The sequence below is a fragment of the Lonchura striata genome, chromosome 1 (genome assembly GCF_050655825.1).
Source record: "Lonchura striata isolate lonStrDom1 chromosome 1, ASM5065582v1, whole genome shotgun sequence".
NCBI lineage: Eukaryota > Metazoa > Chordata > Aves > Passeriformes > Estrildidae > Lonchura > Lonchura striata.
In genome coordinates this window covers 87,829,625-87,842,181 of record NC_140703.1, presented here as the reverse complement: position 1 = coordinate 87,842,181, position 12,557 = coordinate 87,829,625, and the positions used below count along the sequence as shown (strand labels likewise).

Here is a 12,557-nt window from a genome sequence, read left to right as displayed (position 1 = left end):
GACATTTTTCCAGCTTTTTGCTATCTAGTGAATTTTCAAGTGGGTGGCACTGCATAACCCTTGAAAACAGTTTCTATTCTCTGCTGCAATACAAACCCACGCTGTTGAGAAGCCAGGTTTCATCTGCACTGAAGTTTCTGGTAACACAGGCTCTGTGTGCAGTAGATTTTGGCACAAAGACTGTACCAAGTGGAGTCATGAACACACAAGTTCAGAAAATACAAGGGGAAAAGAACTGCAGCAGACAAATCTTGAAAAAAGCGTATTTATTTTAAAGTACAACCCAAAGTTGTATCTGTAAGAAATGCACATGGTATCTTGTTTCTTGCACAAGTCTTGGCTGTGTGCATTTCACTTCAACTTAAAAATGCGTTCAGGTTTACAAATGTACAAACAGCATAAAGTGTATTACAGTCTCAACAGAATGCTCTTAACATTCAGCCACTTTGCTCTTAAGGTTTTATGTTGGTTTTGTTGGTATTTTTTGTTGATTTTTTCCTTTTTTACATTCTTACAACCTGTGTTAACAAAGACAGCCTTATTTTAAAAAAATACTCTGCATTTTAGCACAAAGTGCCTTTTGATTTTAAATTAGAACTTGGAGGACAACACTGGAAAAAATTTTAAAACCCAAACTTTTCATGAAAGTATTGCATGCCAGGACCATTTTAGAGTTCAAATTGTTTCCTAAATAAAGATGGCAGATGGTAAAATATGAAACCAGTGAAACTGTTCATATTGACAGGCTTTAGCCAGAGTTGGGATTTGTGACCACACCCAGACATTCCAAGCTTATCTGCAATCTCACACTACCATATTGCAGGACAGACTTTAAAAGGGAGCGAGTGATGAAAGCATGACTGATGGGGGAGTGGGGCTGGGGGAAGCAACAGCCTGAAAATGATGTTTCAAAAATTTGCATTCAGAATTGTATCATGACCCAGATAAGAGTTCTTTCTTTTTGCTTTAGTTTTCATGAGGATAGTGTGAATTTGACCAAGGATCTGAACTTCTTCTTCCAATCGTGGGGCTCCAAATTCTCCAAGGATTATAGGTCTGTCCCATGTCTTCAGCAGGATTGGCAACGGTGGCAGCAGCGGGTGGTGGCGGAGCAGCAGCAGAGTTTTCACTACCCATGAGATCAATGCCTGACAAGGCGTTTGTTGGAGTGGTGAAGGGAAGGCCACTGTTGAGATTACTTGACCAAATGGAACTGCTGAATGGAGTGGTGGACCACAGGCCACTGGAGTTGCCCAGGATTGACTGCAGTAAAGACAGAGCAAGGTAAGTGGTGGTTTGGTAAGCCTCAATTCCCACCTTGTTTACAGCCCCCCAAAAGAAAAGTATCCAAGCAGCAGCATCAAGAAGCCTGCTCTGGAACCCCTTCCATGCTCACTGCAACACAGAGCTATGACCTGCCTCTACAAGAGCTTGCCCAGAGGAGCCACACTGCAGTTCTGCAGCTGGATGCTCTGGGAGCTGCACAGGTTGCAGGGCGCAGTCGCGTTGCAGCTTTCGAGCCATTCTCACCGCAGCTGAGTCTCCACAGCAGAGCTCATTTAAGCACTATGAGTATTCAACACACAAGGGCCAGAATGCTTATGCTTAAACAAACTAGCTAGAATGAGGTAGATAAACATGGTTTAACTCTCAAAAAACAAAAAAATTCAAGTTGCAATGGAAGATAACAGCAAAGTCCTTTTTTCATCTTTTTTTGCAATTTGCAAATTTATTGCCCTGTAGTCAGACCCTGTTGTTTTGGATGAATCTACTCATGCTCAGTCCCACTGTACCTATTCCATATTCCCAGAATTTTTTTAAATTAAGGGAGAGGGAATAGGAGAACTGGCCATTTTTCACTGAATTTCATAAAGTCTCTCCTGGCTCCAAGACACTTGGAAGTCTCTGACAAATGGTCATGGTGCAGATGCAGGTGAGTTCCAGCACATCACAAATGCATCTGAGATATATAGGACAGGTACAGCAAGCCTAGAGAATATACGCAGGAACACAAGGCCCAGGTTTTGTCAACTATATTTTACTAAAGTCCAAACAGTAGTAAACAGCAAGCAGAGAAACCTGACCCATAGTGTGGTGGAAAGTGATATCAGGAAGCAGCCAAAGATGGAGATGAGAAAGGTTAGCATAACTTTCTGCTAATATTAGCACAGAACCTGCCACATGTAGGCTTCTGGCACTACATAACCCAGTGTCAACAGATTTAATGTACATATGCTGTAAATTCAATTTGCAAATACACTGGAAACTTGATACACCCAAAAGGCAGCAGACTTGTTGAGTAAGTGCTGTTAGGTACAAGCATCCTTGTGTTTGGATTTAGTGGCTGGGCACCCCTTCCCAAGATCTCTGCCCTTAGATAACACACACTAAGGGCTAACTAGTATCAGTGTACCCTGCATCTGAAGATTTAAATAAAAATCCCTTTAGGAAAGAAAACAGGGTAGAATCTGAAAATTTCTTCCTTTTAAGTTTTTATTCTCTGCTCTGGAATGAAGAAGACAGGCTCAGTCTAGTCATACCTAAAACTGGCTGGATGCTACCACACCACATAATTTGCTACCAAGGGCTGGACAGAAGTTCTGAGCATTACCTGGGGGTTAACCAGGCCAACGACATTGGGACTCTACGATGTCACTGAGAAACTGAGCCAGACCAGGGTCACAGTGTGCTACTGTCACATAAATAAATGGTTATATTTAAGCTATACCAGCATTAGACTACTAAGCCTACAGCATGAAATGCTCACTCTGCTGCTCGGGAACCTACCCTAACACACTAAAACTCCACCCCATTTCCTGCTGCAGGTAAAAGGCAGGAACTATTTGTTCCTACTGGTCCCAAAAATTTTTGGGAGATCATGGTAGAAAGGCACTTGCTCATGAATCAGAAGCAATCAGGAAAGGAGCAGCAGAGTAAAGTATCTGCTATGCTCTTTCAAGGCTGGTGGAAGGAGGTACGAAGTGGCTGGCAGGAAGAACTACAACAGAGAAACAGAGTAACAGGGAGTAGGAGAATGTGGTTAGAAAGAAACCTAGGGAGAAGTGGCAGCAAGGCTGAGGGGAGATGGGATCCAGGAGGCAAATGCTACTTAGTACAGAAGCAGAGTTGTGCACACAAGGAGAAAGCAAGAGGAATAAGGAAGGAGAACAACCAAAATCAGCTCCCCAGAAGCCTTCCTAGAAAAAGGGTAACACGGGAGCCACTGCCTAAGCTGTGTTTGTAACAATGGCTTTGGCTCTTGTCCCAGAACAGAGGAAGGGGCAGGGCCCTGGCCTGGTACCTGCTCTCTTATCAGGCACCTAGAGCAAGGAGGCTCAGTAACAGGAAAAGCCAAGCTTTCCTGTTCTGGCTTGCCATAAGCACTTGAAAATCATTTATAATAGCTTTGAGTATTTCAGTCAGTTTGCTGCTCGCTTCTTGTTTATTATGTGACCTTCTCCTTGAGTAAGCTTCTAAAATATCTCCTTCCTAATCAAAGTATTTAAATGGAGTACCTGACACTTCTTCTGTATCATTTGTCTGGCTTCCAACTTGATGCTTCCTTAAGCACACTTCTAAATATTTTTTAGAAGCAGCTAGGAAATACGAGTTAAGAGCTAGAGAGCTTGTTCTGGTTCTCCTCAAGCCCTCCCTCTATCAAATGCTGAGAAACCTGCCCTCCATGTGACCAAAATCCAAACATCTTTGCTTACATAGTTTCAGTGAGGTTCCAGCTCTGGTTGTAACCACATGACAAGGGTGGGATCTGAAAGCCTGTGTCTATAAGAAGCTGTGTGACCTTCTTTGGCTTCCCCTGTCCCTGCCTTCCCCCACTCCATCTGAACTGCTCTCAGGTGAAGTAAACACTGGCTCTTACTCACTACAGAAATATTTTCAGAAGTCAACATGAAGAAGGATTTCAGCTGGCAGTGAAGACAGCTGTTGCAGCATAAGTTCTGGTCTGACACAAGGATGACAGTGCAGCACTACAATCTGTAAAATTGGGGGTTTTCGCCTTCTTTTGCTATACTCAAAATCTTCATCAAAATAAGCTGACAGTTAAAAGACTTCACCTTGTGCTCAGTCCTTTAGTGTTTTTTCCCAAACTGAAAATAATATATTTCAGGTCTTTTAGATGGTTTTTTCTGGGACCTTTTGTTAATTTACCAACAGGTGAAATAATGGATTCAAAAGCAGAATCAAGCGTGTAAGTTATCATATTGCCTATTTTGCAGCTGTCCATGAAACCTGAGGTAACACATGCAGTGTCCAGCCATGACACAGGAGCAAACTTGAAGGATGTGGGATCAGAACACACTTTTGTAAGAGCTGCAAGGTGCTCTTCTAAGAAATATTTTTATGGGAAGTAGTGTACATGGATTCATCATTTGCAAGTAAGGAAACTAATAACTCTTTATCCAACAGCCAAAGAGTTTGTCAACTTAAATTCACCAAGATGAATATATGTAAATTCCCTCTTCTTTTATTCTTCAGTTAATTTCTTTTCATCCCCAGTTCCTCTGAATTAAATTAGATGGCACATACAGAACAGGTTGGTAACAGTAATAAATCATTGTATTTGGATGGACTGAATACTTACTGCAGTTGTGTGAGTTGGGGAACTTGAGCTTGTTGGCCAGGAGGGTACAGAATCTGTAGCTGAAGGATCCCAGATGGATGATGGAACATTACTGAATTCATTCCAGTTTCTTTGAACATCCTGCCCATAAGCAGATCGAGCTAAACCGAGCTTGCTAAAAACCTCTAAAAATAAAATTAAATAAAAATGAGTACATTACTCTTTCTCTTTTTCCAAGAAAAATACTTTTCACCATCATTTCCCGTATTTTTCTAGCTGGTCCTGCTGCAGTGATATTAGAAGAGGTCGCACAGTAATAAAAATCTCATCTCATGTGACCAGCATCAGACAGGGCCACAAAGTTCATCACGGTTATAGTGGGGAAAGAGTTGAACCCTTGCTGTGGGTAATTCAGTCCAGCCTAAGCAGAGCAGCACTCAAGAGTCCTGGCAGTTCTCTGTGACTGCAGTACTCATTTGCCTGGCAGCACTCCCTTCCCAGGTGATTCCTGGTAAGAGGCAGCACTGGGAATGTCCCACCCCAGCACCATCTCTGCTATGAGAAGGAAAAGAGAGAACCAGCAGTCATGGCTTGCCTGCTTCTCACACACAGAACTGATCCCAGGCCTTTTACTGGTGCCCTCAGAGCCACGGGTACCAAGTGTTGCTGATGAAGAAAGGAAGAACCCCACAGCAGCAGCTGCCACTGCTTACATTTCCAACAGACATCAAACTGTTGCAGTAAATAGCATTTTTTCAGTACACACCAATGCCACATCCAAAGTTTACTTTGCTTATCATCTTTTCAGCCACCTCAAAACACACCACATGTGCCCAAGTACACAGCATCCATGCCTTGCAATCTCAATGCCAGGCCACCTCTATTACATTTATGGAAATTTACCCAAATATTTAAATAGATTAATTGCTGGGTTTAGTATGAACCAGTTCACTGTGCAGCTATACAAATACTGCAGGAAAACACAAAAGGAAAGCAACATGAGGGCTGGGCCACTGCCTCACTTAACAGAGCCATGGTTTTAAGCAGGTGTTTATGCTCAGGAAGCCACAGGCCTACTGGCACATTTGTGGGACCTACAGTAAAGCTTTGGGGGAGGGATGGACAGGAAGAAGACGAAGGAAATAACCCCCAAAATGCAGAAATTTCTGTTGCAAGAATGCAACAGAGAAACTCCAAACCCAAGCATTCTCCCATCAAACACTCTGAGATTTCACTAAGTTTCTCTGGAGTGAAACTCAGAATATGACACCAAATTTTTAACAAGTGTTCCTACACAGTCTTCCCTTTAGGAGTGAGGATGGAGACAGTGTCTGTATTTAGACAGTGGAATGAAGACACAACATTTCTCTACCTGTATTTGAATATGGAAAAATATTTGAACAGGAAAACTCACCTCCAGTTAAGTTAAAAGAGTGTCCAAATGCAGAGAAGGAGTTCAGAGGTGTGAAATCAGGACTGCTGGGATTGCTGATAGGACTCCACAAACCCGAACTACATTTTATGGAGCAACAGGAAGGCAATACATTACTTATTAGCACAGTACTATTGACAATATTAACTTACTGATCTATATACAAATGTATGTGTATAGATATGTTTAGCTATTATATTTATTCATAATCTATTAAAAAATATATAGTTAAACATATACTAAAGAAATATTTAATTGCAATCAAGAGTTAGGAAATCAGTTTGGTTTTGTTTTAACAATAGATTTTGGTGATATACATTTTCCTTTGTATACATCCACCTTGGAGTAACACAAAAATATAGACAGTGCTCTGTAATCTGTAGAATGAGTATCAAACAAACATGAGAGTAGCTCTTTTGATCAGTTTTTCAGAAAACTCATGGAGCCCAAGGCATGGTACAGGTTTTTTCTTAAGGAGGTAAAATTACAGTGACTTGGAAGGGATCCAAATACACCCATGGACAAGCTTCTTAAAAGTAACAGATGCATTAACTGGAACCAAGTGCTAAACATCAACATCCACCAAAACAAAAACTCCAATGCACTAACCTCACGCAGAAAGCATTTCCTTTGCATATGGAAACGTGAGTTCAAGTCTCTTTCTTACTCCAGAAAGGTTACTACTTTTTACAACTGCCAAAATGTCAGGAAAGACATGTGCCTCAGGGAATGTGACCGAGTGCAGCTCTGTCCTGCTCCTACTGAAAGCACAAAGCCCACGGAAAGTTCTGGTCTCAGTGTTAGAACGGGAGTGAAAGGCATTTTGCTGTACAGCAAGGTATTCTGCCTGTGACCCTTCAAGTGACCTTGGTACACACTCCTCAGCACTGAGAGAGCCAAGCTGATTTCTCATTGTGTGGATGCCCAGGAACAGAATGTTGAGTTACTTGGAATGAAGAGGGAAAAGCTCCCATCACGTCCAGAACATCTCTCTCTCTCTCTACTTTTGAGTCACTTGCAACTCCTAAACTTTTCTGCAAGGTGAGAGATTATGTGCCTAGACTTTAAAAATAGTTTTAAAAAAGCCTAACCAGAATGAATTCTGAATTCTGTTGAATTCCCTTCAAAATACCATTAATAGCTCTATCTTCTTTTCCAGAGGTCCAGGTATTTGCCTAGAGAATATAAAAATTACCTGTCAGAGCCATCACTGTCAACAACTGTGTGGGAAATGCTGATATTGCTGGACACATCTGTCTTGCTTGGAGAAACCTTTGGTAAACCACTGCCACCTGTGAAGAATATGTATATAAAAATCAGTAAAATAAACCCCTGCAAAGTAACAATATCCAGGAAATATCTGGAATTAGTAAGAACTCCAAACTGGTTCCAGTACCTGGACTTTTGTCATAACCTGCAGCTACAGCAGCAAAAGTGGGATTTCCATTCCTGCCTGGAAGAGAAGCTGCCTTTGCCAGCTTATGTTTGGTACCATTAGGCTGCTTGGTTTTTGTTTCACTAAAATGAGAAAGAAACCAAGAAATGAGGGTAAAAAAGAGTAAGGTTTTGGACCTCAGCAGTTTGATTAAAAAAAGCAGCAATTTAAGCTACTATTCAAGAAAATGTTTATAACAGCTCAACAGTTTCATGAAATTGCACATTTTTTACCAATATACCATGTTGTACAGCAAGGCAAGATATGCACAGTAGTGTACCTGCAGAAAAGCAGTTTCCATGGGGAGAGGAAATGGGTCTGAGAATAGGGAGATGCCCCCTGTGAAGCACAGTTCCACAAGTGCTCAGTGCCTGGGAAATCAGTAGGAGGGAGGATCTGGACTCACTTGCTGCAGCTGCTGTTGACGATGCTGCTGTAAGTGCCTCCTCGTGGCCCGAAAGCAAAGGAGGTGGGAGGAGGAGGGGGAGATGGAGAGGCGGGTGTTGGAGAGGGCTGCCGCTGCTTCAGGAAAGCGTCTGCGTTCAGGGTTTGCAGAGAGAGCTTATAGAGGTTGTCTGTGGCTAAAAAGAGAAACACAAAACATCTTCCTATAGGATTTACATTACAGCAAAGGCTTCTTAAATTCTGCTATGCCTTCTGTTCAAATGGAGGAATTATGAGAAAGGCTGTTTGCTCCCAGTGATGGAAGCAGCAGTTCCTTCTCTATGTTCACGTATGGTTATTCAGTTTATGCTGTTTATTTTCAGAGAGACTGATTTGCAACACAAACAACTAGGAGGAGGTGAGTTGGTTCCCACATGAGGGATTTACAATGTTACCACAAAAATTTTAACAGTGCCCCAAGCTAACCACTGCTGCATTAAGGTGTTTTTAGTGTTCCCTCTCAAGGACAAATAATCTAATTATTTCCACATTTGGCTGGAGCAGACCTGACCAAGCACAATCCCATCTACTGTAGGAAATACATATTATTTGAGCAGTAATTCTCATTTTCTCAAGTTCTCCAGCAGTTTCTGAATCCTGTTCAACAATGGAGAGCTGTGGAGTGACCCATGTTCTGCCCACGCCATTTTCAAACCTCCCAAATCATACCAGATGCTACCAATATGGGGCCTACAGAAGAAAAATGGAGCTCAGCTATGCAGTGAAAAGGAGACAGGAACATCTATAAACAGATCAAGGCTATCTACAGATATTAATTGCAGAACACTCATTCTGCCATTGTCTAGTGATTACTTACAGCTGCCAGCTTTGTGGAGAGGGACAGAGTCCCACTCTGGCGGTGGAGAATCCTTTTCCCCTTCTGAGCTGCTGGTGTTTCCTAGCTCCTGTGCAGAACCAGTGGGCAGAAATTTTGCTAATACTGATGGTCTGTTCTCCATTAACTTACTGCTTGGACCTATTAAAACAAAAGAAAAATCAAGTGTGTAGATAATAAACTGAATAGCTTTCTTCTCACACCAGACATAGAATTAAGCACTGCAGAGGGGTTACAGGCAATGACAGAAAACTCTTGAGGTATTTACAAAAAAGAGCCTTACACTACCTCTTGTTTTGGGGAGGTTTCTTGATTTAGAGCTACTCGACAAAAGGTGTGGAGTAGAGATCTTGGATGGAAAGGTTTTGCGCTGCTTGTTTTCCAGTGGGGGAGTATAAGATAATTCCAAGGGACTAAAAGAAAACAGAAATTCTTTTATTTCAAAGCTCTTTCAGAAGTACTGAAAAGCCCTTATATTTATATCTATATACATACATATTTATATATGACCCACACTGCTCCACACATTGTATTAGGCTCACTCACGTTCCAGAAGCAGCTTTCACCCTGGAGCTCCAGGATCACAAAACCCATTTGATTATACAGAGCAACAAGAATGGCAGTTGTCCTTTTTCTCCTCTATCCCTACACACCCCTGTCAGATCCCATGCTCCTAATATGCTATTGCCCTAAATGTACAGGATTGCTTTTTAATCAATAACATAAATCTAATCAAATGCAGCACCAAATTCAATTGGCTGTACATTGCTCTTTTTCTCCAGGTATTTGATTCTGTGTCTCTTGTTTCCTGTAGAAGATTTCCAAGCCAGCTGTCATTGTGGCCTTTGAAAACTCACACGTAATGAACTTGTGAGAAGGCAAAGTACATAATTGTAAGAATAAATAAGGAGGAGACTTTGCCAGGCAATGTTTTCAGAAACATTTTGAAGAACATTAATTTCTTCTAACTATAAACTACAGCAGGAAAAATACAGCTGATACACCATACCCCCATTTAGTAAAATTTACTTTTGTGGCACTTGGATACCAATCTGATTTCACAATACTATTTTGGAATGAACTAGCTATAGTAAGACCAAGAGTCTTCATGTTTCCCCCATCTATGCTCTGCAGTCAACCACATGCCAGTAAGGGACAGGGACTGGCAGTGGCAGCAGCCTCCTTTAATAAAGTATCCAAGACTGACCTTACTGATATGAAAAAGGAAACTGAGGCTGCGGTTTCCCAAGGGCAACTAAAGGCACTCGCATTAATGCTGGCTCAGTGTGCTGCCCCTAGAATCATTAACCCCGCTTTTGGTATGCAATTCCTGTTATAAAAACCTTAACATTGCGTCGCCTGATTTTTATCGCTGGATTTAGCTCTCACTGTGTGTTGTTTCCATTAAGTAATTTATTATTTGCAAGCTTCAGATATTCTCTGACATCAGGAAGGAAGAGGAAACTGCTCAAAGGTACCTGCTGTTGGTGTTTGCCAAACTGGCAGCTACAACAATCAAATACAGGTATTTTTATCAATCCATCTTCCCTTTAAAAATGATACTTTCCCTACTAAACTGCCTTCATTATGCTTACCTGGTTTTCACATCTACAGGGATTTCTTTCTTGATACTTGTAAGCACTTTCTTGGTTTTCTGTTTTACTGGGACTATTTCATTTTCAGGTTTTTCTGCTATAACTTTTCCCTTTTGTTTCTCAGGTTCCTATAAAAGACATAATGACACATTAATAATCAAAAAAGCAAAATCCCTCTTGCATCAGAACACATGTGAAAAAAGAGGGCAGAGGAAAGAATGCTGTTGGAAAACATGAGCATTTTTGCAGTACTGAAGGTCTTTTTTCATGACTTAATGAGTTAAATATTTCTATTTAGAGAAGCAGAAATGAAAATAAAAAAATGTATGAGCTTCCAGCAAATCTGTTATTTGCAAATACACATCTCTTCTGGCCACAACCTCCGAGTCTATTTAATATGATGCTAGTTCTGTATTGAGATCTTTACTGCTGCATGCTGTCCAGGCCACCTAAAATAGACTCTTCAACAAAGCAAATAATATGAGCAACTTCACCATTCAATTTATTATTTTCTTTAGCCACACTTCTAAGACTTTCTAAATACAAGTATATTCTCCTGAAATAGCCATCCTGAAAAAAATAACAGTAACTTTCAAATGACAACTTACTAAACTGTAACCTTTAAAATATATCCCATGGATTTCTTTTTTCCCACAGCCATAATCCCCGTCTTTCATAAAGTTCAAATTTAAGATATCAAAGTTTAGGATTAGTTTTCTTCCATTTGGTATTACCTCTCTTTTGTTTGTCAGAGTTTGCTTTAGGACAAAATATTTATGACAATCCAATCACTACACAAATTGTAGAAATTAGTTTTATTACCTTGGAGCATGTGAGCTGAATAAGTTAAGTAAAGGCTTAACTTAATTTAACTTAAGCCTTGTATAAGGTAATTAAGCTAGCTACATGCTGACAAGTTACCACCATTGATCTGAGCCTTCAAACTACCAGAAGTCATGATTTAGCATGCACCTTAATTACTGAATGAAATTAACATCCACACTTTGGCATTTATTCTGCAAATAGAGCAGGCCAGGAGATAATTACCACACTGCTGCTGACAGCTGCTGGCTAATTCAAGTCACAGTCACCTGGGCATTTTTAGTCCTGAAACTACAGGGCTCAAGCATGTTCACACTCAGAGGTGCAGATTTGATAGAGTAAAGGCAGGAATCAGGACAGGTGCTTTTTAATTAACATTCTTCCTTTATTATGTATTATATGAGGATGGTGTAGGGGACAGAGAGACTGTGTTCCTACTCCAACAGGTGACACACAGCCACACAAGGGCCTCCTTTTCTCAGCAGTGCCTTACCTCTTTGAGAAGTGGTTCTGTATCTGGGTTGGAGGTTTCTGTTGTGGTTGAAGAACTGTCATCATCTGCCAAGGAATCCTTCAGCTCATCCTCCTGTTGCTTTCCTTTCCCTCTTCTGTCCTTTTCTTCCCGCTTCTTCTGTGGCTTAGTCTTGCGCTGAATCGTTTTCCCTTTTCCTAGAAAGGTAAGGATGCTTCAGATGCTCAGCAGCAGTGCTAAGAGACAGGTGAGTTTCCTTCATTTCAGAGGCTACCCCATGTGATTAAGCCTCTGAAATTTGTTGTCTGTTATGACACACCAACTACTTTTTCCCCTTTGCACCAAACATGAGCAAAAGAAGAACCCTAATGACCACCACATTTAAGTTCCTGAGCTGTGTCCCCACTGCTTCTCTGTGGATGCGGGCACCTGGTTACCTATAATTCCTTTCTGCTCTGCTCCTGGCATTCCTTTTAAACAGCATAGACTCCAATTTGACAGTCTAACCACGTAACATTACATTTCAACATAAATTTCTGAGGATGGCAAAAGCTCTATCGTCCAAACAAATGAAGAACAGAAACGATCACAATGCTTGTCAGCTGAAAAAAACCCCAACAAAATACAAAACAAAATAAGACCAATGTGGATGAGAAAAATCACTAACAGTATTTGTCTAGCAAAGAGGTAAAAAACTGAAATTACCAAAACCTCAAAGTCTCACACCCAAGTATATTTTCTCCTCCTGACATACTTTATTCCTTCAGAGTGGACTATTCTCGATACAAAGCAACTGTGCATGTGTGTGTGCAGTCTTCATGAGACTACCATTGCCTGCTGCTGTACTCTCATAGGATTTGAGCTTTCACAACAGTCTTATGTCTTACTAGCTGTAGTATATGCCTTTAGTCATAGGCTCCTTCTAAGATATTGGTCTTCAAAA

At 41.0% G+C, this 12,557-nt stretch overlaps 1 protein-coding gene across 1 annotated transcript in view; it reads right to left on the bottom strand.

Annotated features, from left to right (window-relative positions):
- Positions 1–249: 249 nt before the first annotated feature.
- TMEM131 (transmembrane protein 131) overlaps positions 250–12,557 on the bottom strand; it is a 92,755-nt gene continuing 80,447 nt past the window's right edge. The window contains exons 32-41 of the mRNA XM_021546692.4: positions 11,636–11,811; positions 10,321–10,448; positions 9,014–9,138; positions 8,708–8,866; positions 7,853–8,027; positions 7,408–7,529; positions 7,207–7,303; positions 5,994–6,091; positions 4,601–4,764; positions 250–1,263 (exon numbers count right to left, since the gene is read on the bottom strand). Of these exons, the coding sequence (XP_021402367.3) occupies positions 967–1,263; positions 4,601–4,764; positions 5,994–6,091; positions 7,207–7,303; positions 7,408–7,529; positions 7,853–8,027; positions 8,708–8,866; positions 9,014–9,138; positions 10,321–10,448; positions 11,636–11,811 (1,541 nt within the window). The 3' untranslated portion in view covers positions 250–966. The remainder of the gene's footprint in view (positions 1,264–4,600; positions 4,765–5,993; positions 6,092–7,206; positions 7,304–7,407; positions 7,530–7,852; positions 8,028–8,707; positions 8,867–9,013; positions 9,139–10,320; positions 10,449–11,635; positions 11,812–12,557) is intronic.